Source organism: Dromaius novaehollandiae, chromosome 26 (assembly GCF_036370855.1).
Source record: "Dromaius novaehollandiae isolate bDroNov1 chromosome 26, bDroNov1.hap1, whole genome shotgun sequence".
In the NCBI taxonomy this organism is placed as follows: domain Eukaryota; kingdom Metazoa; phylum Chordata; class Aves; order Casuariiformes; family Dromaiidae; genus Dromaius; species Dromaius novaehollandiae.
In genome coordinates this window covers 3,262,694-3,286,787 of record NC_088123.1, presented here as the reverse complement: position 1 = coordinate 3,286,787, position 24,094 = coordinate 3,262,694, and the positions used below count along the sequence as shown (strand labels likewise).

The following is a 24,094-nucleotide window of genomic DNA, read 5'->3' as shown; positions in this document are numbered from 1 at the left end:
GCCCGCGGCACGGGCAACCCCTCTCCTTTTGGTCAGCGGGGAGAGACGCGGCGCGGCCGCGGCACCGGGGCGAGGACGGACGGACGGATGGACGGACGGCTGCGGCGAGGCCGGGCCTGCTCCCTCCTCTCCCGCGAGCCGGGACGCGGGCGCGACGTGCGCCCGGGTTGGGGAGCGGGGCCACGGCGTTGCTGTGCCGTCTGTGCAAAGAGACTTTCTGCAGGGGAAAGGGGGGGAAAAAAGGGGAAAAAAAAGCAAAAAAGGGAGGAAAAAAAGCAACATTCAGAAGCAGCCCTCAACGTACCCCATCGACCTAACCGCAGGGGCCATTTCGGGGACATCCGCGGCAACGCGGGAGTCACCTTCTCCCCAGCTCCTTTCCAAGCTCGGAAACAGTTTTGCAAAGAGCTTTTACTGCACAGAGCAAAGGCAGCTCGACGGAGCAGCGCGTTGTGCGAGCGCGGCCACGACGTGCCCAGCAGAGACGGACAGACACACGGACACACGCGGCCTCCCTGGGCAAAACCTGGATTTCGGCGCGCCGAGGCACGCGTCGCCTCCGGTTTGCGGTCGCTCTGGTTTTACATCACTTACCAGGCCGGATCGGCTGCGGTGGAAGGTGAGGAAAAAAGAAAACGAGGGGTTTTGGCTCTGCAGCCCGACCCTCCGGTCGCTGCCGGCTTGAGAAGCGCCAGCCGTCCCCGCGTCCCCCCCGCAGCCTTTCTCACCCTTCCCATTTTCCGCAAAGGTCACGCTACTTAATCCGAAAGAGCGCGTCCAAAACGGACAAAAGGGACTCGCTAAACAAAAGGCAATTGAGGAGCGAGATCCATTTTGGAGATCAGCCACGCGGCTCTGCGTGACGGCGCTGCCCGGCCGGTTTAAGCTGTCAGCAGCGCAGCTCCCACCACAAAGCCTGACCTTTAAGCATTTCGCCGCACACAAATAGGAAGCCAGCTCGTTTCCAGGACAAGTTTTAAAAACAAACAAAAAAGCCACCCAGTTATTAACTACCCTGCAAATTAACTGCAGCCCAAGTGTTAAGAAACACTCTTCCAAAGCGAGAAGCCAGCAGGATTCGCGTAGAAATTGGCTTTCTCTAGGACAAACTGGCTACAGCAGATCCTAGGCGGCATCTAGGACGTTTGGGCTCGGCTTCCCGACGGCTTGAAGCCTGCAAAGGTCAGGTCCGAGGCCGTCCCCCGCCCTGGCAAAGGTCCCTGCGCTTCCCTCAGTGCTGGTCGCTGGCTAACAGGGCGATTTAATGCTCTCGGTAGTGTTTTCCAAACTGCACGCTCCAAAAAGCCAGAGGTGCGGCTCCCATGTGGCAAATAAACCGGGTTTAGTGACCTCGTGTCGGCCCCTTCCAAGCGGTTCTTGGGCCACAAGTGGACCCAAGCTCGGCACAGCAAAAACCGCGCTAGAAAAAAATATATATAATAATAATTCTCACTGATCCAGGCCTGTGCAGCAGTGCTGGAGACTGTTGCCAATTAAGGAAAAAGTCCTGCGTCGAGCCACGTGGGATTTGCTGCCGGGCCGGGTTTAGCTAGGCTCAGGAAGGCGGCGTTCGTCCCCGGGGCTACGAGAACGGCGGCTCTTCCGCCGAGCTCTGCTCCCTTGACCGAATCGCTGCCCGCGGCAGCGTGTCCTTCGGGGCCGCCGGACGACCCGGACACCACGCGCCCGGCCAGAGCCGCGTGCAAACCCCGCACCGGTGCTCTCCTCCGCTGCTTTTACCGAACAGAGTTAGCAAGCTACGGTTGCCAACTTTATTTTAAGATCCATCAGATGATTTTTCCATCTGGCACTACTGATACAAGAGGAAAGCCCGTCCAGCAATCAATAATACTTACAGCAAGCCAAAAAGACCCTCCGTTCGTGAGACATGTCCATCTGGACCTGGGGTCCCACCAGCCGAAGGGCTACAACCCCAGCGGGAACTAGCGGCTGATCTAGTAGCACAGCTCCTTCCCCAAACTTCATTCACTCATCGTACTTCCTATGATCTCGGGGCTTCCTGGTAATTAAATCAACACCAGGAATTGCAATGACAGATATCTTAGGTAAAAAAAGAAGCCACAAGGAAATAGGAATTAAAGCTAAGGCCTGGCTTAGGACTGAGCTTCTCCTCCGGCTAAAGCCCATGGACCAGCGATGCCCGGGCGCTTGCCACCTTGGGAAGCCAGGCAGGGTCACGCTGTTCACGCTGGGGGAGCAGGAAAAAAATAAATAAAAAAGGAGCTTCCATTGCTTTACTTGGATTTTCTTGCGGCTACGACGCTGCTGTCAGCCTAGCGCTCCGCGGGAAGAGCAGCCCCAACCGGCTCCCGACCGTCTCTCTCGGCCTTTCCAGCTACGACCTGGTTCCACCAAAAGGGGTTTTGGTTACGCCAGGCAGAAGCTGGCACCCCGTGACCGTGCCGGCCTCTCCCGGAGGGACAGGGGATCGGGAGTGGGATGCTCCGCTTACAGCGGGACGTCAGGAGGAGCCTCCGGGCAGCTGTTATGCCCCTCCGAGCTTCTGCGCTTGAGGAGGACATCCCAGAAGCAGGGCAGATCCTGCTCAGGTTCACGCACCAACCGAGCATCTGTGATGCTTAAGCGGGACAGCCACCGTCCGCTACGCGCGAAGCCAGGAAACCAGCTGCTTTGGCCGTCGGAGGCGTTCCCCTGCCGGCATCGCCACTCATCCGCGCTCCCGAAACGCGGCTCCCTTTCCACGCCAGGGAAACGCCACCGCGGCCGCCCACCTCCGGCTTTCGCGCGGGCACGGCTTCCCCTTCGAAAGGGGAGCACAAGCTACGGGAACTCGCCTCCTTGGCTTTGCAATCCTCATCTTCCCGTCTCTTCCCTTCGCAAGATCCCAGAGATGGGGCTTGCTCCAACCTGGAGGAGCTCCCGAGACCCGGGCCAGGGCTTCTCCCCATGGATAAGTGGGTCAAAAGCCCAGATTTGGGGATGGAGCTGTTTCCCCACCATCCAGCAAGCTGGGGCAGCAAAAACTGTAATTCCTTCTCTATCGCTCCCAATAACCCAGTACGAAACTCGAGTCCAAAACATACTTTTGCCTACAAAGGGACTGTACCACAAGCGATAAAACTACATCCCCGGCCGCGGCTACGGGGGTTTCTGGAACGAAAACGCTCTCTGGTTGCATTACCTGTCCTCCGGGCCCACGGCAGCACTGCTCTCGCAGCGAGCTCCTGCGCTCCAGCCAGGATAAACAAGTTCATTTTGGGGAGGACTCTTCCACCCCCCCATCCACCCCCAGACGGGTTGCAGCGGCATGAAGGCCCGGCGTCCCCGCGCTGGTGGCTGGACAAGTAATCGAGTTCGTTGACATGCACCGTATATTCTGATCGGCTGTAGCAGTTGTGCGCGGTTAGTAGTCGCTGCTGTTGCTCTACGCTACGTTAGAAGCATGCCTCCGGAGAGCGCGCGGCACCGGGGTTAACAACCCTCGGAAACCCCAGCGAGGTGACAGAGCTCAGCCGCCGCGACCTGCTCTAGGCTGGGTCTAGCGTACGCCAGAGATGGAGATTCAAGCGTGTTTAGAGGCGCCGAGTCGAAGCGCTTTCAGACGGGGCAGCACGCACACTTCTCCCGCGCCACAGCCACGCATCTTTCATCCAGCGGAGCCGGGGTTTCCGCCTCTCCATCCGTCACGGGAACGCATCCCAAAGCTTCCTTGGCATGATCACTGCCTCCGGCTTGGAAAAAGGGGGCCGTGACGGGATTTGAAGACCCCGCGGCGAGCCGGGAGTCGGGCAGGGCGCCGGCGCGGCTAAGCGCCACGAGCCCCGCGGAGAGGCACCCTCCGTCCCCCCCAGCTCCCGGCGGCAAGGGACGCCGAGGGCGGAGAGCTCGCGCTCTCGCCGGCGCAAAAACCTCTCGACTGCTTGGCATCGCCAGCGGATGCGACCGTTTCCACCCGCTGCAGCAGCAGGTTTGATTGCAAGGGCAAATTAATTAGCCCTCGGCGGAGGACCGGGACGGGAGCGATTGGGTTTTGCCGTGATCCACGTCCGCCGCGGCAGCCAGAGGGCGGCAGAACCGCATCGCCGCTGCCGGTCGGCTGGAGCGCGCGCTCCGACCCCAAATTTAGAGTGATCATTACTAAGGAAACTTAAGACCTTTCCCCCCGTACTGGTGAAGCGCTCTACCTACAAAGCCGTGAGAGAGAGAGGAGCTCAAGCAATGCAGCACTAACTGCTCTCAAAGCCCTCACCCAGTTTGTCTGTGGATGAGATAATATCGGCCGGAACGGACGAGTCCAGATCCGCATCCAAGATGCCCAGGGGGTCGAGTTGTGCTACATGATGCCCTCGAATCTATGAAATGGGCCAGGAATGGACAGGAGAACAGATGCCAAAAAGGGAGGGGGGAGGGAGGGAGAAAAAGAAAAGAGGGGAGGGGGTAAAAAAGTTAAATTACATTAGAATTAATTTGCAGAGTAATTCTCACCGACGTTTGGAGAAACAGTTACTGGCGCATCATCAAAATTTACACAACTAATGCCGAGAGGATCAAGCTTTGCAATGTGATGACCCCTGACCTGGAAGCAACAACATAGATTAGTTAATAAAACAAGTTAATTGAAGAGACACTGGTAAAGAAAAGCAAACAAACAAACAAAAAACATGCATGTTTTCCCTCTTTACGATTCCTGCAGAGCCACCGGACAGAAGGGACTCAGCGCATTTACACAGCCCACCGTTCTCTGCCACGGGCTAGCTCTTAACCCCAATTTCTGGCTCAAACTAAAGCCTGGAGAAGCTGCTCAGGCGAGGTCTGCGCATGCTGGGAAGAAGCCGACATGCTCTAAGGGCTCTGCAGAAGGTACGATGTCCACCCACGTTAGCTGCATCCTCCGAGCGCCCGCCCCGCTTCTGGGACCGCGGGGACGCTTCCTCTCCCGGCGCCCGCGCTCCTCTAAGCCGCCGCTAAATTGCGGGACGTTTAGAGCAGAGCTTGCACAACGCCCGGAGCAATGCCAGCAGCATTCCCATAAACAGGGCAAGGAGCGCCCGGCGTGCCCAGCTCGTGCCCGGGAGCGGAGCACGGCTCTGGGCTTTATGACCATTGCACAGCGGGAGACGGTCCGGTCCGCCGCGCGTGCCGCGGCTTGGTGCCCGCACGTTGCCTCCTCGCTCCAGCAAAGGGTCGGTTTTACGTTCGGCCGTTCCCAGCACGCAGGTCTGAGCGCTGCCGCTTACAGCATCTGCCGGTGCTCGGTCGGAAGCAAGGCTTCATATCCGACTTTAGCGGGATGGAGAGAGGGGATCACGTTCAGGTGAAGTGGAGACCTGCCACAATTCAGGTCTGGAGGTCCGATTTCCAACCTGAGCGCCCTCAGACCTCGTAGAAACAAGCATCTCCTCTCTGCAGCGGCAACGGCTCTACACTGGTTGCTTCTTCTTAAGTGTCACAGCAAATTAAGAGCTGCTTTTGAGGATTTGACAGATCTGCTCGGTGCCCGAGTGGCCGAGGTGACTCCATACCACCGTGGCCTGGCGCAGAGAGAAGTCCCACCACCAACAGCAGCGATTCCAGAAACGGAGATGAACGTTTTGCAGGAACATCTGTCCATCTGCGCTTTGAGAGTCTGGGCAGCTCGCAGTGACGGAGGAGCATGCAGCAGATTCGGGGCACGGCGTTGCAGGCTTCGTGAACGTCTCTTGCGCGGGGCCTCGGTCGCTTTGGACGCAGGAGATGGCGAGCCGGGCGCTGCCCATGGCCACCGCTTTTCTTCCAGCGAGACGCACAGCACCACGGGGGAAGCGAGTTGTTCGTCCCACGCTTGCGCTCGGTAGCTGGAGCTGTGTTTTTAACCTAAAAACCTCCCCTCTTTGCCTGCTTCTCAGCTGCTCCTGCAACTTCTGAGTCAGTAACTTTTACTTTCAATGTCTACCGCTGCCCTCCAAGCAGGGATCCCTCTCCTAAGTTACAGATATCCAAACCTACGGAGGTCACTCATTTCTTTGAGCCGATTTTGATTCAGACCTCCCCTTTCTTGTTACAGCCTGAAGAAACATCTCCCTTCCACGATGGTGGACATCTCACTGGGCAAGACTCGCTCTACCTCAACGGCTCGTGCTCTCAGCTTGGCAAACCACAGTTTATTTCTCGCCCGGCTCCTGTTCTGGAAGCTTTGGGCTCAGCTATCCTTTCCGGCAGGACAGGCTACGCTGCCTGTTACTACGGTATAGGTAGATGGTATGGAAAATATGCTATATTTTCTTTAAGCCCCGAAAAGCTAAATACTGAATTATGCTCTTAGCCATCAAAACAGTTACCCAGTTATCAAAATCTCTTGTATACTAAATCTCTGTTATCAAATAGCTATACTGACCTGACCTCCTTCACCAGAAAACACTACAGAGCCCACCGACGTGCCTGGAGGTGGCCACGCGGCATTCCTAGCCAAACTATCCCGCCGGGATTTTAGGAAAGGATTTTTGTGGTTTTGCCAGCCTGAAATCGGGCCATCGACTTTAAGGGAAATTGCTACGAAGGAACCGAATGCCACTGGCTCTGTGCAAAGCCGGACAGCGCGTCCCTGAGCGCTGCTCACCACGTGGAAAGCACTTTCTCCGGGCCAGCTTCATCTGGGAGCTATTGGCTTCCGTGATCATCCGACCGGCGACCAAGCACGAGGGCTCTGCTGCAACGTAGCCGCAGGCACGACGGGAGCTGGCTACGCTCGAGTCCGGGGCTCCGGGGCCGCTAAACCGCTTCGATGGGCAGTGGCGGGCTGGGCTGCTGTGTTTCTAGGTCGCCTCGGCGGTACGTGGGCACGCAGCAAGTCCTCAAGCCGGGGTGGGAACGAGGAGAAGGTCTTTTCCCAGCAGGAGCCGTGTTGCTCGCGGAAACGGCTGCGGAGCGCTAACATGTAGGCAGCCACGAGAGCAGCGAGCGGCAGAGATCCAGCCGGGTGGGTGGCGCGACCGCCTCCGCTACAGCGGCACAAAGGCGGATTGTTTTCCCCGACTCAAAACAAGACCGCAGCCGTTATTTAAAAGGAAATAACGGATCGGGCATGCGACCACGGCTACAACTCAGAAGCAAGCCATCGCTGGTGCCACTAAGAGCCACGGCAGAGCGGGGTCACTGCTCACCTATAATTAGAGCTCAATCCAATTTAAGAAATTAATTGCCTGGCGTTTTAAATAGGTTACACGTCACAGGCAGGGCTTCTTACCTTCGTATTCTTTCATACCTCCTGCTGAGCGTCCCTGCCCGGACATCCCGCAGCAGCTTACGAGCCCGAGTATCCACACAGGCTTAGTCCGCTGTAGCTACAGCGGCACAACGATACCAGTGTAGAAACGGAGGCAGATTTCTCAATACAGCCATGTTAGAGAAACAAGGCCAAGAGCAACCGCCTCCCACCGCTGCCATTTCGGAGGGCGAGGAAGTGAAGGGAATGCAGAGGAGGTTGAAGATTTTGCATTCAAAAAGCTGACACGGAGCTGCTGCCTCCAACTGCATCAGTCACCGCTTGTTTTAACTTGGCGTCTGCCCACTTATTCCAATTAGGGCTGCACAATACTAAAAACAGCCAGGCAGGAGAAGCCAAAGCTGACCAGAGCCGGCAGGGCGATCGTCTCCCGTGACACCAGCCACGAGGCAAGATTCACGGCCGTCCTGAGCGGCCTTGCCCGGCTTCAGCTTGTTAAAGAGAAGCGGAGCAACGCCCCGGTGCTGGCCGCAGCCTTTCCCTGCGGAGACGAGCCGGGTGCGTGCGCTGCCTTTGAGCTGCACGGCAGAGTCCAAGGCTGGGCAGACCTCTGGACTTTCCCAGTGCCGCGGTGATTGTGTTAACCTGTTGCCTGGTATGTGGGATTTTCCCCGATACCTGCGCGGGCTCCTGATCTGCAGTGGGTGCTTCTTTGTAGCAAGACAGTGGTTAAAAATCAGATCAGCTCCGGGGCAGTTGGGCTTGCTGCCTTCCCAGTGCAGCCACCGGTAAAGGCCACCTCTGCTTGACAGGCCAGAGTGTAACCAAAAGCTAAAGAATGACATAGATGTGAACATACTTAAATGCTCTCTCAAGCTAAATACTGGCCATATCATTTATGCGTGCCTTGCTCCTTTAGCCAGCGGATGTTTCCTTTCTGCTAGAGACTCATTTCTTCCAAAAGCTCGGTTTTGGCAGCATCGGTCTGAATGCATGAGGCGGCAGAAGGTTTTAAACACGCCTCAGGAGCCAGCAGCACCGCGGCCCTTCTCCAGTTTGCAAACTGCAAGGAAACGTTCCCTGAACTTTTATTTTAGGATGTCAGAAGTTCTATCAAAAACACACTCGAAATATGGGAAAGGATCCCTTTAAACATTCGAGAAACAGGATCCCTGTCCCACACCAGTTCTGAGCTAGGCAGGAAGTGGGAAATGATAACCAGCTCCACAGCAGCATAACGCCAGAGGCTAGTTTTCAAACACCAAGCGATCTGGGGATGGGAAAAGCTCTCCTCCCTCTCTGCAGTTCCTGGGCTGGGGATAACAGCCAACTGTGCTAGATAATTGCTCTGTCTGGGTGACAATAGCTTTAATCTTCCTATTGTCGCGCAAGCATCAGCTGATGCGTCCGCCCCAACAGGTCAGCAACTGCTGTTAAAAACAGGGGAGACCAGCAAGCCGGCGCTCAGCCTGAATACTTTCCATGCAAAACAGGCATCAAATGCGCTGAACGGAGGGTGTTTTTAGTGCTGCGCAGAGCTACCAAAGGAGCAGGGCACTGCCGTATCCCTCTTCGCTCGGTCACGGCGTGCCCGGGGCGGGGGGAAAGCCGCGCTCCCTGCTCTACGGGGAGCGGGGTCTCCTTACCTGATAGGCCCTGATGAGAGATTGCACGGCGAGGTGGTCTTCCACCAGCTTATCTACGTTGGGCTGTGCTTGAACCAGGAACTGTGCTTGCGACAGTGTAGAAAGGCTGGTGCTCAGCGGAGGGGGGCTTTGGTAAGCGGTGCCTGGAGCAGCTCCAGCATTGGCGTTGCGAAAGAAGATGTCCCACGACTAGGAAAAGGGAGAGGAAAAAAAAAAAAAAAGAGAGAAAAAATTAAAAAAGAGAGGTGAGAAGTTCCTCACACATGATGCAAACGCCACCTCCTCGCTCCAGGCTCCAGTGCCCTACCACGAGATGAAACGGCTGCTGCGGTCTCATCTCTACGGCCACAGCAGCCTTTAGAGACGAGCTGCAGGGCCGGAGGAGGAGGGAAGAAAATCCAGGGGGGACAGAGCCGCCTCCTCCCCGCCTGCACCCAGAGACCACCCAGCTATGGCCAAAGTCGAAGGTGCACGGACCTTCTGCGCCGACCTTTCTCCTTCCCCGCCTGAACCCAAGCAAACCGCACATCATCATTTCTGGCCAAGCGTGGGGATGGCTTCACTAAGTGGTTGTTTGTTAGGCTTAAAAATGGCATTCTGAGAAGTTTAAAAATAAAAACGCTTCTCCAGGAACTCCAGTTGTGTATTTAATTCCAAATAACCGGGTTGCGGGACTGGGAGCTGGTTCTCATCCGTAGGGAGGGGAGGAGAACGACGCCGTGCCCCTTCCTTTCCAAAAGGTCGAGGAGACCAACTGCTCGGACCCGGCGTCCAACGCAGGTCCTCGCGCTTCACCCCGGTGCCACGGGCTGGAGCGCAAAGACGTGCTCAGAGCCCACGTTTGACCGAAGTCCCTGCCACCAAACATGGGGCTCGGTGGCTCAGCTATCGGGCTAGTGCTCTTTCCGAGTAACTAGTCCCGTTTTCAGACTCTCCTGCTCTTGTCCCTTCTCTCCGGGACAGCAGACTGCCATTTAATACCCACAATATTTTCTGGAAGATATTTTTACCCTGTAATTAAATACGCTTCTTAATCGCGTCCACGGTCTAAATGGACTGAGATCCAAGGCCCAAAGCAAGCCGTTTGGTCCAGCCCTGATGTAGCAATGGCTTTTTTTCCCCCCCTGAACCCCCAATTTTTCAGCATCCTTTTAGCAACGTTGACACCAGCGTTGTACGTAGCGCTCCGGTACCAGCTCCGTCGCGTTGTTGGGTGAGGCAGGATGTCACCTCCGCACGCGTTCCCCTTTGCAGGGTTAAGATGGTTGTGTGTGTTCTTGCACAAGGGCTGCTGCGCCACGTGACCCCCCCAAATCCCAGGGTCCTTTCCCAGATGGAGGCTCCTGGTCTATGGGACGTCTTATGTTCTTGGTTTTATGGATCGGTACATCCTCCTCCTCCTCCGAGCCTGGAGCGAGAGCTTGTGTTGCAGAACAGCCAGGAAAACAGGTTAGAGGCATCTTGGCGCGTGCCAAAACTGCCCTCACTTCCGAAACCAGGTCGGAGCCGGCCGCAGACACGAATCGAGCCCGGGATCCTCCCGCGCAGGAGCACGGCCGGCGCTACGAGCCGGAAAAGAGGCATCAGGGCTCATCACGGTGCCGCGACCATCCTCGGACTTCACCTCCCTCTCGGCAACCAGCTGAGGTTAAACGGGAGTTTTTCTACCGACGGCACAAAACCAGCCCGCTTGCACCCGGGTGAGGGAAGCGACGCTCGCTCTGAGCACGCTTCCCCAGCCACGAGCTTCACACTCGTCTTTGAAACGGCAGGAACCCTTAGATAACAACCAGACGAGCTCTCAGCACCCGAGATTAGCGGGAGGACTAAGTCACGCTGCTCACTCCGGGATTTTAGGGGATTTTCTTCATCGCCACCACCAAAAAGCCCCTCCGAGCTCTCGAGCACTTTTCTGTCAAGGCCAGCTGAAGCTCTCGCAGCCGGTGACCGTGTAAAAAAAGGCTTGGAGGGAAAGTCCTGGATATCCGTGCCAGAGCCGCCCTGTTTGCCCCGAGCGAGCCACGGATTTATTCCGGGCACGCTCTCAGCCTTCCCCCCCGCCCCTAGCGCTTTCCCGCGTGCCGATGAATAACGCCAAAGGCCGAAGGCGACCCGGAGCAACGCCGCGCCGAGCCGCGTGCCTGCACGTACCCGAGCCGCCCGCCGGAGCGAACGAGGCCCTTGGGACTCGCTGTCACCCGATGCCGGTTTCGGCCCTGGGGGATCGGCGCGGACCCTGCCCGAAAGCCAGCGGAGCCGAGCGTTTCGGCCGCCCCGCCGGAGGGGAGCCCCGTGTCACCCCCGGGCTCGCAGAGCTCAGTGGCTTTCCGGCAGCGCGCGCTGGGTTCAGCCCCGAAGGAAACAACCTCTTGAAGGGGGAAAACAAGCAGAAGGAAGCGCTAAGAAATTCAGTAACGCGGCTTCTTGCTATTTTTGGACGCAGTACAACACCGCGAAGTCAGATATTTAGCTGGCGGTCTGGTTTCTGCTGTAGCAGAAGCTGCTGCGGAGAACGACACCCGCCTCGGGACTGCTTTTACAGCCGCGACACGGGGAATTGGCTCACTACGCTCGTAGCAAGCTCCAAAATTCGACCTTGAGGATGCAGAGGAGGGCGAAGAGCTGCACGCCGAAGGCCGGCGGTCAGCGAGGTTTGTCACCGCCTGCAACTGCCCCGAGAGCTGCGCGAGAGAGGAACCAAGGGGCACGTTTGGGCCGTCTTCAGAGCTGCTTCAGTGCCGGTTTGGGGAAGGAAAGGAAGGTTTATAGCCCGGTGCTGGGAGACGGAGAAGCCTGATCTGCACATCCAACCTCTGCGGGAAGAGCAACGCTCTGCTCCCCTCCGCCGAGCCTTTTCCAGCGACTGGGGCTCCTCCAGCTGCCCCGACGGCGGTCACGTGCCGCGGGGAGCTATTTCCAGCCCCGTGCCATCACGCGGCTGCGCGAGGGATTAAATTTAGAAACGGGCCGTGCTGAACGCAAACAAAACCTCGAAGAGCGACGGCTCCCCTGAAGAACGAGCGCGCCGGCGGGCAACGCGAGTCCGCGCGACGCCGGGAAGGGGAGCCGAAGGCCGAACGCGAGCCGTCCTCTTTCGGCCTGCCGAAGGCCACGGGGAACCAGGCGAGGCGAGATGCAGCAGGAGAGCTCGGGTGATACCCAGGAGCATCTGTTATCCTAACTAGGAGAGGGGGGAAAAAAAAAGGGGTGGGGGAGAGACCATGAGAGCTTTGCTCCTCGCCCGGCGGCAGCGCTGGATGCTGCGCGGGGACGGGGCGAAGGCGAGGAGGACGAGCTGGCCGGCCGGGACGTCGCAGGACGAGGCTGTCCTCCTCCAGGCTAAGAAAAAGGGATATTTCACACCCGGCGGCAGCCACCAAAGGCCTCACCCGTATCTCAAGCAGCCCCCCGAAACCTGTGAAACTATTGCCCCTATCGATGGGGAAACGGGGCAACAGAGGAGCCACGCGACCGACTCTTTTTAGGCGATTTTTGCAAGGGAAACAACACACTGAGGCCGGACCTTCGTGATCCAGACCAGGAGGTTTCACCGGGCAGCACTGTCCCCCGTTATAGCTGCTGGGTTTTATCGCGAGGTGACGACGGTGACAACCTTTGCTCCGCACGCGGCGCGGGCAGGCAGGGCAGGCTCCCGGCGGCTGCTCCGCACGCGGCTCCCGAGGCGGCCCGGCTCCTTTGCCCTACCCGAGTCACGCGCGAAGCGGCCGACGTCCGCGTTCGAGCGAGGTCGCGCCGAAGCAAAAAGGCTTTTAGGAGCTCGCTTATGGAAGCGGGAAGGTTTCCCGGGGTGCACACGGCTTCGCCCCACTTCGGTATTTAAGCGCTGCGTAAGCAATCGTATGCTCAGTTCCCACTCCGTCCCATTAATCCCACCGCCTGCAAGAGGACTTCCATCCCCTATAAAGGCTGCTGGGCCTAATATGCGTCTTAACCAAAAAAAGAAAGCAAAAAACACCCCAAATCCAGCATTGCTAGCAATTTACAGCCGTGGCACGGCTCTTTTTAAACAGCAGGCCACCTCGAGCAGCGCCCACGTGCAACTCCAGTGCTTCCTCACCGCAACCGACCTCGGCGCTGGAGGATTTTTTTGGGGGGAAAACGGGGAATATGGGGACGCTGAGGAAAGGCTAAGCAGCTGGGCCAAGTCGTATCCCAGAGCAGAGGCATCGCACGGCCCCCGCTCGCTGCCGATTCCCCCCCGGCCGGCGCAGCAGACCGCTCGCGACGCAGGGACATCGCTGCCTCCACGACCTGCTCGGTCTGGACCTTCAAACCCGTTTCCTCTTCGAGAGGGCGATTTGCCTCTGCTCCCAAGGAAAAAGTCCAGCCCTAAGCTCGCCAAACAAGGGGCGGCGGCGGCTGAGTCAGCTCAGGTACTTTCGCTAAACGCTTTATTGCCCGAGATAATTATAGGGCATTTCGGGCTACCTGACTGCAGGCTTCGCCCTCGGCGAAGCTGCGGCCTTGATAAGCGCTCGAAAAGCCTCAGCTTTCGAGTTTCTGATCTTGTTTCGAACGTGAGGATATTCTGCAATAAAGATGCGCACGTCCCCTGCTCTCTCCGGCATGGGTTTTCTGCAAAACACCCTTGGAGAGCTCACGTCCGACGCGGGAGCCGTCGAGCGGCCCCATCGTCCCCAGATGCCCTCCCCGGGGCGCAGAGCTCCGAGGCTTTTCGGGTCCCTCCGCTTCGCACTAGACCGATACGCTGCTCCTTTTTATTCCCACTGCTGCCCCAGGAGAAAAAGCAGAGCCTGCGCGTCCCCCCCCCCGCGACAGCATGAAGCATCCAGAACAAGCCTGGCCACCCACCCCCAAAGCCAAAGGTTTCAGGCAGGATGGGGGGATAAAAGAGCTCAGTTTTGCCTCGTTGCATCAACTCAAAGCGGATGTTGCTGCTTCCAAGCACGCAGGCAGCATCCAGCTTCGAGCCGGCAGACGCGGCTGCCCTTCAGAAGGTGACTGCGGCGAGCCGAGACAGCGCAGGCATCGGGAAGGGAGGGATGTTTCAGCCCGGCTGCAAGCGCGCAGCTCACCACGGGTTTCTCGGTTGAGTCATCGCAGCCCCGCGAACGGCTCCGCAAGCAAAACCCCAGCGTCTTTCACTTCTTCGAGCGGATCCGGCTCCCGGGGAAGGGCGCCGGGCTCGGGCGGCAGAGCTGCCGTGAGGCTCGGGACGCTCCGGCACGCCGCGACTTTCGCGGAGCATCCCCGGGATATCGCACGGCCCGGCACGCACATCGCGCTCCCGTCACCAACTTCAACACATAACCTCTGCCACGAGCATATTAATCACTCCGTATTAAAGACTGCTTGATGCATACGCACACGGGCAAGGCCGTATCCCTTCAACTATACGTTTAGCCTATATGTAAGGGTCGCTCTTTAGCAAGGCCTGAGCTTAATGCAAAAACCAGGCATTTTTGCATGCATCTATCCGCAAGCAATGCTTTCCAGCCTCCTTCCACCGGCAAGCTCGCAAGCCGCCTCGCAGGCAGGAGGAGGGTGTCACCGGTTTCTTTGGAAGCGGTCACGGGACGGAGAGACCGGGCCGGCTATGACGCTTAAAAACCAGAAAGAAGGCTCTTAACACAACGCCGCCGAGACAGTCTGCTGGAAACTGCTCGTTTCTTGGGTCTCGTTTGCTCATTTTGCTTGGGTCAGGCTCTCAAGCTGGAATACAGCCAAAGAACACGGGGGAAAAACCCCTAGAATAGCTTTGTTTTACCTTCTCTGCACTAGACAAGCACTTAAATATATTTTGCAATTTAAAAACAGCAATCTTTGCACGGAAGAAATGAATTTGTTTTGCTCCAGAGCACAGAAGTACACGGGGGACTGTTCTGCCGGGTAAAATTCTGGTAGATTTTTGGCCACAAAACCATAGGAAACCCCGGCAAACCCAGGGCCCGGGACAGCGAGCAGCAGCCCAACCTCCCGTAGGCGTGAGGGAGCTCGCGGCCAGTTTCTGCTCGGTGCTGGGACTAGATAAGCCCCAGCGAGGCTTGTGCAACAGCCCGGCTTTTTCGGCAGCTCCACCCTGCGAAAGTTATCGCCCTCGGACACACTGCTTCTCTCGAAACCGCTCCCAAAATGAGATTTTGCAAACGCTGCTCGATCGCTTCGGCAGGAGCGGAGCGAGCGGCAGCTCCACCGGGGCCGGGCGCCCGGCCGTGCTCGACAGTGCTGCTCCCCTGGCGCGACCGCAGCCGGCCGAGAGGCTCCATCGGCTGAAGAAAATCGTTCTCCCCGTCCCTGCAGCTCCGCAAAACTCTTTGACGAAGCCCTTCAGGATCCTGACTCACCCGGGCCTACACCCTTCGAGCACACAGTGGGTTTTAGACTAGTTTTACAGGTTTCATGTGAGCCATTTGAAGCGAACCAAGCTCACTCCCTACCTTGGATCGCGATTGTGCGCTCCCGAACGACTCCGCCGTCACTCGGCGTCAGCGAGGGCTCCGCGGTGGCTTCAGCATTATCAGGATCTGGCCCTATGTCTAAGGGCAATGTTTGCTGGGGGAAACGCGACGGCGGCCTCAGCAAGGCTTTGGGGAGGTGCAGGGCAGCAGTTAAGGTAAAGCCGAAATCCGACAGCAAAGCTCAAGCCAAACCGCAGGTGCCAACTGCGCCAGAAGGGCTTTGGGGACCGGATTTGGATTTCCTTCCCCTAAGCACGACGCTGACTTGATTTTATTCAAAAAGCAGCCCGTAATCCACTCGTTTTTCCTATTACCAGCGTCAAGTTTGCTCCCCGGCAGCAAGCAGACCCCGTTTCATTTTCAAACTACTTTTCTTAGCGCCTAAGAGAGGCACCTGCCACACAAATATTTGCAGCCACGCTCGAAGCACCAAAGAGCACACCATAATTCAAACACGCTTTGCAATTCTTTCCTGCTTTTACAGCTAAGGGTTTTGTTACCACTCCCAAGCACTAAGCTGGCACCTCTCCTCCAGGCACCGGCGAGCGGCTGCGGAGAGCTGGCGTTGGCGTACGCCGCTTTTCCTGGCTGCTTTCGGAAGCCCTGCGAGCACTAGCTCAAAGCCACCGGTCCGACAAACTCCTGCTCTTTCACTTTACGGAGTAGCAGCGAAAGGGCAAGACGGTCAGAAGTTCAGCGACGCGATCTTTTCTTTTAATGGAAGGAAACCTTAGAGAGCAGCGGCTGTTAATACTCGAAAAATATTTCGAGGGACATCCGTTTCCAAAATAAACTCACACGCACCCGTAGCTCTTCGCAGCAAAGGGGGGCAAACGCTAGGCCAGGGGTCTGGAAGGACTCTAGGATCTCCGTCCTTGCAGATGCTCAAAACGTGACTGCACAAGGTCCTCAGCAACCTGGTCTAGCCGGGAAGTCCGATTTAACTTAAAGCTGGCTGTGGACTAAAGGCTTGGACTAGAGACTCCTTCCGACCTAAGTTATTCTACGATTCCGCCACTGCTAAGCACGCACGAGGATCCCTGCACAGCTAGATAAAAATGATTGGAAATGGATTCACTGTCCCAGCTCTGAAGGACTGGGTCATGCCATGTGACAGCGAACTGAAACACACACTCGGTTTCGCTATCTGACAAATGGCACGACCCAAAATAACCTATTTTTGTGCTTTTGGAGCCTGCGTTGCTTCGCTCACCTGTCCATTTGCCTAGAAAGAAGCACAAAGTCAACCCTGTTCAGGCAAATCTGGCTTTGATCCTACCTTAACACCTTCATGGCAGCAAACACCCTACAGGCTGTGTATTTTAGACGCACGGGATCAGTGCCACGGAAAGCACGCTCAGTGCTGATGCATGTGTTTGAATGCCAGATTCCTTACTCATCTCTTGACTGCTCGTCTAATATTTGCATCGCGGTTTGCGGGCTGCTCACGTGCCACTGAACAAAGAAAATCCCGGCTCTACATCAGAGCATGTAGAAAACCGTCTTAAAAACTCCCCGGGTAATGCTGAAACTTAGTCACCACAACAACGCCGTCTTCGTTAAACATCGGAAAAATAAAATGCAGCAGGGCTTCAGAAATCCTCCTCTCTGCCGAGACCTCACCCACCGCGCAGGCGGTCACGCGTCCTGCCTCGGCAGCCCTGTGCAGCGGCAGCCCCGTGACCTTCTTCAGACACGAGGCCGCACGCCGTCACCTCCCGCTCCTTCCCAGTACTGTTTCACATCCTGCCGCGCAGCCGACAGCGCACGGACACGCCGGCGCGGCTGACCGGCTTCCCTAAGGGCCCTCCTTGGATTTGCAAGGAGACTCCGTTCCCCCGGCTTCGGCAAGCATAACCAAGCTGACCGTACTTCGCAGCCGGCGTTAGGAAGCTGGTCGCCTCCGAGCCGTAGGAGCTGCAGTAATTTGGTCCGAGACCGGCATGACAGACCTCTATGGGTGCTGCCCACAGCTAAATTAGTTTCCCAATTTTAAGTTGAGGAGCAGCAGGAGGGTTAGCTCTGGTTTCCAGAGCGGGAGTCCGAAACAGCTCCCCTCCCCAGGCTGCAGCGGCGGTTTGCCGTCCGGCTGCGCGCACACGAGCTCCGAGTCAGCTTAGTTATAGCTTGTCTACCTCAACGCGTAACGTCACCCGGGCTTGAGGCTACCAGCAAAAAGGAAGCCAATCGTGATGTGAAAAATCCCCCCCCCTTCCTCCACGGAAGAATTAAACCCTAATACACCATCAGAGCAGGGAAAAAAAGCATCAGGAGCTCATTAAAGGCGGATTCCCAGGAGGAGCAATTCTTTGTATCCACATGCGATCCCGGAGGCGGAGTACTCCATGCTGACCGTGTCCGACGAGCCCGTGACCGTCGCTCTTGAACGGAGCAGCTTTTCTTCACCTTGCTCCTGTGCAGGCAACGGCTGTTGTTCTCTCCAGGAGAAACGAGGCAGAACGGTGATCCAGGACCATCAGACCCCCGTGGCCGAAATCCTCCTCGGGACACCCGCACTTACCTGAACTTGCTGTTTAAACACACAGACACACACGGAAGCGGGGGAGCGAAGGCAGCGTCCTGGTGAGGTTGCTCCTTACCTTATGTACACTTTTGGGATTTTCCAGCCAAGCATAGTACATTTCCTCCACATAGTTTGAACTAGTCCCACTCAAAAAAGGCTCAGCAGCCACAGGCGCGCTGTAGCACCTGATCTGTTGAAACGTCCTGGGTGCCGCTGGCCTGTGTTGGGAAATTGTCTTAACAGTCTGGGAGGCCGTCAACGGCCTCAATTTTGCTGCACAAGTCCTTAAGTTAAACATTTTTGTCCTGTAGCCTCGCACGCGTTCCTGTCGGAAGAGAAAAGGAAAGCATTTCAGAAGTTATCCGAGACAACGCGGGCCGCAGACCACCTCCCGCCCCCTCGCACCGTCAGCCCTTACGCGGCATCGGGGCCTGAGGAGCAGAGGAGACTTAGCAGAGGAGCTCAGCGCTCTGCCCTGGCGGGGAAGCGCGATTCGGGGACGCGGCTCGCCCGTGGGCAGCCACGTACCGCCGGCAAAGCCGCCAGCGGCACCCGCGGCTCCGATCTGCCAAGCCAGGACCGCTAGACCAGTCTCTTCCATTTAACCGGCCCAACGCGAGATGGGAAGGATTGAAGGGCAGAATGAGAACGGCATTTCTTTTGAAATCCCCACCCTTTTGCTTCAAAACACTTGGAGAAACGAGTCTAGGATGAATTTTTATTTTGATTTCCTTTCACAACACACACAACTGTAGTCAACTTTACTGTCTCGGAAGCGAGTTATAGAAGAGAGAAGCGTTATGCAAAGAGGTGCCGCGGCATCCTGAAAATAGCTGGAAAGAAAAGAAGGATTTTAAAAAAAGCTGGTTGGCACGAGACGCAGGGAGCGACCGGCATCGTCACCCAACGCAGGGACGTCGGGATGTTAAGACGGCTTCACGGGGAGGGCGGACGAGCCGCCGGCAGCAGCTTTCCCACGACGCGATCGCCACTAACGAGAAGCGACGGCAGCACTTTCCAGCCAACTTTATTCCCGTTAATCCTCTCGGGAGCCCTGGCAGCCCTCACTCGTGCCCGGGCGGCACATTCCCACGCTTCCGAAACGAGAAAAAGCAGCGTTTCCTCGAGCCGGAGCGCGTACGGACCGTTCCCGTGTCGCGGCAGCCTCTGCCTCGCCAGGCCCGCGACGGGGAATGAAGATAAAGCAGCTGGCTGTTATGTGAAATTAAAGCCCGAGACGTGTAAGAGGAAGCATGTTTCATGGCGAAACGTGGCCCGGATTAACCGTTCCCCCAAAGGATCGAGCTGACCTGGTGCTTTCCGCATCCGCTCTCAGACCTTCTTGATTTTCAGCAAGTATATTCAGTATTTTTTGCTTCTTCCTCACAGTCCCCTAGTTTTTATAGCAAAAACCCTTCTCTGCTAAACGCAGACTCCAACAGCAAGTAGACACTTAAAAATTTGGCCCTTACATCTCCCCTGTTTTTACTCCATTTGAAATGTTTCACCCAAATCCTCGAGACCTTACCCTGCAGGAAAAGCTCGTCGCCTCACGGAGAATACGCGAAATTCGGGAATGACGGCCAAAAACGCGGCGCGCCCTCCGTTAGCGGAGCAGGGATCGGTTTGAAGGCGCTCGGCGTCAGGAAGGCAGTGACCACCGAGTGACCTTCCCGAGCTGGTGAAACGAAAAAAAAAAAAAGAACAACCTCAAAACAAAACAGGAAATAACTTGGGCGTTTTAATCCTGCAACGCTGCAAATCGGAGAAAAGGGGACTGACGGGGAGCAGAAGTTTCTACCCTCGCATCAAGCGCCTGCTTTTAGAAGAAAACACACGGGCAAAAGCCAGTTGTAGTAGCTTTAAGAACAAATGCCTACTGAAACGACAACCCTTCCCGGGCGAGCGCTGGAAAAAACTGGTTAGCGGCTGGATTTTTATGCCGAATGTCACATTTTCCTTCCTGGCCTCACGCGGAGCCCAACAGCGTGAACCCTTCCAGGTCCGCACAAGTCGCAGGAAAACAGCTTTCGTTATGTAAAGCCAGCTTGGAAGCTTTTCCCTTTTTTCTCTCCCTTATTTAGGAGGCCTTGGCTAAGAGCTGAGCTGCAACGGCTCTTCTCAAGGCAATTTTTGCGGCATTACTCACTCGTGCTTTTGGCCTCCTTCAGTCAAATCGCAGCACCGCTACGCGACGTATGCCAGGGCCTTCATCGCCCCGCTCCCGAGGGAGCTTAAGGCAGGACCGCGGCCGGATAATCGAGCGTCTCAGGACGCCGGAGCTGTCACCCGTTGGTGACCAAAGCTCGTTACCAGATGGCACCCGCACAAGCAGATTTAGGCCTTCCCTCTGCTGGCGAGCGTTCAACGGCAACCTGACGCGTACTCCTTCATTCACGGTCTCGGAGGCGAAGGATGCGCGCTCCGCCGTCGATCTCCGACTTATTTTCTCTCTCTCACCCCTATCCCGGGTGTTTTTCCGTTAGCAAATCCGCAGCGAGAGCCCGGCAACGACGAGGCAGTTTACGCTCCGGGGGAATCCAGCGCAGGCTGCTTCGGGCTGCCGGCACGGCGCGAAGCTCTCCCTCCGCCCCTCCATGCCCACGGGGATCCAGCTGCACATCCACGCGCCGTCCAACACCTCCGCCGGCAGCGACGGATCCTTCCCCATCGCGGGGTGCTGGCGGCCGGCCAGCTCGGCTTTGCCGACCCTAAAACCCAACCTTGGCTAAGGGGGAGGGAGAAGAAAAGCAGCCAGAGACCTGCGGGACAGCCACCTCCCCTATGGAGACGGGACAAAAGCAGGCGTAGAAAAGCAGGGTCAACAAGGTTAACAAAACTACCTCTTAAATCTACCCAGAGAACAGCAGCCCGAGCCCAGAGGAGAGCGCGGGGAGGAGATCACCTCGGGGAAGCGCCGGCACTTGGGGACAGCTCTCCTTGGACTTGCACTTTCCAACTGCCCGGGCTCCAGGGCCACCTGGTCGCACCCGTAAGAGGCAGGATCCAAGGTCGGAGATGACCCGAGCTGCCTCGTCTCCACGTTCCCTCCTAGTTTATGAGCAGCAGTCAAACGTCAGAGCAGTCATCGCTCGTTCGAGAGATAAAATGAAGTTTCAAAGTGCAAGATTGAACCGAAGAGAAAAAACAAAATACATCTTTGTCGCTAATGGTTCGTCAGCCAGGCTTCCAGACCTCGGTCGTTGAATTTAGTTGTAGCCAAGCTTCCCCTCTCAAAACACGGTGATTTTGGTCCAAAGAGCACTCGCGTTGATGCAACTTTAAACACAGCAGCATCACGACTTGTTGGAGATAGTGACAGGCAGCTGCATCCCAACGGGATTTATTTAGGAGCGGGGAACTTCAGCATTCGGCATTTGCGGGCCGTCATTAATTGCAGGCGTTAATTCGGGACAGAAATTTAAAGCACTCTGAGGAAGGCCCAGCATCACCCTGCTGCTTCGAGGAGTGAAGAACAGCCAACATGTTTTAGAGGTTTGCTCGGGGGCCGGAGGAGAGACCGTTCGTGCTTTCCGCTCTCGCTTCTGCCCACGGTTGAATCAGACTCTGAGGCAAGTCAGGACGCAGCCGACTCCGGAGAAACCCCTGCTCAGTTTACGGACCGAGCGCTGTAAACCGGCAAGAAGCGGCTGCAAAGCGCGGTGCGGCGAGCGGGACGACGGTGCGCGACCGCTGGATGTTTGCTCCGCTTGTGATTCACCTTCCTGCGCTTTAAGCGGCCGAACGCACGGAGATGCTTTAGCGAGCACGCCGAATCGCGTGCCCGTGCCGAGGCGCACACGCACAGGAAAAAAAAGCTGCAGGAGTAAAGCTTCAGAGCAGCCTCTTGCTTTGGTATCCAATTTCAGTCCTGCCGAACGCCCAGCGTCTCCACGACGTCTCCGGAAAACAGGGGTGCCCAACACCGGAGCTCAACCCAAAACGAGCAGGACCACTGCGTTTCCGAGGGTCTCCCGGGAAGGGATCGCTGCCGGGATTTGGGAGAGTCCAGGCTGTGCCCCAGCTGAAGCAGGCCTTGCTCTGCTCTAGGCCATTTCCACGTTAAATCCAAACGGCGTAACGACGCCTGGGAGCAAAGACCCAGGAAACCGAGCCCAAGGTTACTGAGACGGGAATAATATATTAATACAAACCTTCCTGCACAAAGTTACCCTGCTTCAACTCGAACGGTATTAAGGAAAAACAAAACCAAAATCCATTGCTCGTGGACCAGGCCCTTAGCGCTAAAGCTGGATTAGACCTCGACTTCCCGGTTCTTGGTCTTGTGTTTTCACTGAAAGGTCAAACAACAAGAATATTCATAACAGATTAAGGGCTCGCGCACTCAACACCATACCATTAAGCAAAGCAGATTAAGCTACTCAATTTGACCTCTGGCAGCCGGAACCAGCGCGACCCGCCACAAAAGACGGTTAATAGGGCCCTGCTTTAAAATCGAAACTGCCAAGTAAAGGATAAGGAAGAATTAAACACTTGAGCAGAGGAAAAGTCAAGCGGTTAATCGGTGAGCCGAACTTAACGTATGGAAAGAAGAATAAAAGCAGAAAACTTCCGTGTGCCCAAGTTTGACCAGTGCTTGCGGCGCAGCGCCGATCCCAGCTTTTACCTCGTGTTAAACGCATGGGTTCATGCGGCAGGAACAACATCGGGGGGGTTATTATTATTTATTCTCGAAGCCAGAGCCTGAAGAGCAAGTTTTCGCTATGTTTTGTTAGGAGCGCGGTGTGTTTGGCGTGAAAGAAAGCGAAACTACGGTAACAGCCGAGAGAAACACATGTTTATAACATAAATACTTATAACATAAATACAGGCCTGCGACAGCATCGCCAGTGAGTCAGTACCCCAGAAGCGTTGAGTCTGGTCGTCATGACAATTCGCTATCGGGCACGTTACTATACTATCAAAACAAGCGGACGGGAGGTTTCCGAGACGCACGCGGGCATCCCGACGGCGGCGACGTCCGGAGCGGGTCGGGAGACGCACGAGCACCCGCTGCGCCGCACAGCCCTGCCCGGTCCCGGGGCGGCGGGAAGGCGGCGTTTGCACGGGCAGAAGTCACGTTTCAGCCACCGAAGTCCAGCTGCAGCTCCGTTATTTTTATTACGTATATATATATGTATATATGTAAAAAATATATATCTATATATATATTTTTAATGGCAACGCACCCCTGCCCGGAGGGGCCGGGCAGCCTGCGCCCTGGCAGCCCGGCCCTGGGGCGGCTGCTCGCTGGCCGGGCCCAGCACGGGGAGCCGCCGCCGCCGCCCCCGGCCCGGGTGACCTTGGGCCCGGCCGCGCCCCGCGGGGCGCCCGGTGGCAGCGGCCCCGCGCGCAAGGGCCCCACGTGGGGCTGGGGGGGGGGAGGGGGAGGGGGCGGGGGGGAGGAGGAGGAGGAGGCCGCGCGCGCGCGCCCCCCGCCCTCCCCCCACCACGCGCCGGGCCCGCCCCCGCCAATCAGCCGCCGCCGCCGCTGCCCGCCGCCGCCTATGGGAGCGGCGACAGGCGCCGCGCCGCCTCCCCATTGGCCGCGTGGCGCTGCCCGTCTGAGCGCAAGCCCCGCCTCCGCCCCCCCCCCCTTCCCTGAGGCGCCCGGGCGGTGGCGCCAAGGACACCGGGGAGCCGGCGCGTGGCCGCCGCCCGCCGCCGCCTCGCCCGCACGGCCCTGCCGCGCCGGGGTCCTCCCTCCCCTCCTCGCCCCGGCTCGGCCGCCCCCGCCCCGCCCGCGCTACCTGCCGGCACGTCCGTCCGCCCCGCTCGCGGCTCCGGCTCTGACAGCGGCCCCCGACCGCCGACTACCGCCCCGCGCCGCCCCGCCCGCTGCGTCACCGCGTCGCCACGCCCCCCGCCCCGCCCCGCCCCGCGCGCCGGCTGCGGCCACGCCCCCCCCCGCCGCGCCTGCGCGCCGCCGCTCGCGCGCTCGCTCGCGCTCCCTTCCCGCCGCGCGCGCACGGGGGGCGGGGCCAATCCTCGGGGGGGGGGCATCGGTTAGGGCGGGGCTTGCGCCGCCTGGGGGCGGGGCTCCCGCGCTGGGGTCGTTTCCATGGTTACCTGCCCTGCGCAACATGGCGCTGCCCACCCTGGAGGGGCCTTTGGGAGAGGCCTGGCGGGGGGGCAGCGCACCCACCCCCCTCCCCGCCTGCTGTCACCCTCCAGTGTCCCCAACCACCAGGGCACAGGGCCGCCCGCCGCGGGGCGCAGCCAGATCCTGGGGCACCCCTGGTTGGGGGGCACCCTGGACAGGGCCCACCCATGGGTGCGGGCAGGCCCGGGGCGGATGGGA

General features: G+C 57.7%; 2 protein-coding genes across 8 annotated transcripts in view; one reads left to right on the top strand and one right to left on the bottom strand.

The window, feature by feature from the left end:
- The window catches only part of OGDH (oxoglutarate dehydrogenase), a 40,937-nt gene extending 17,287 nt beyond the window's left edge, over positions 1-23,650 (bottom strand). Inside the window, exons 1-5 of one of the 7 annotated variants that reach the window (XM_064497768.1) lie at positions 23,544-23,650; positions 19,322-19,471; positions 17,870-18,118; positions 8,830-9,018; positions 4,232-4,334 (exon numbers count right to left, since the gene is read on the bottom strand). In XM_064497768.1, coding sequence (XP_064353838.1) covers positions 4,232-4,334; positions 8,830-9,018; positions 17,870-18,091 — 514 coding nt within the window. In that variant the 5' untranslated portion in view covers positions 18,092-18,118; positions 19,322-19,471; positions 23,544-23,650. The other 6 variants (XM_064497767.1, XM_026118753.2, XM_026118757.2 and 3 more) reach the window with 6 other exon arrangements.
- LOC112995814 (DNA-directed DNA/RNA polymerase mu) overlaps positions 1-24,094 on the top strand; it is a gene marked incomplete at its 3' end in the record, with an annotated part of 180,484 nt that overhangs the window by 69,889 nt on the left and 86,501 nt on the right. The gene's annotated exons all lie outside the window — the stretch shown is intronic.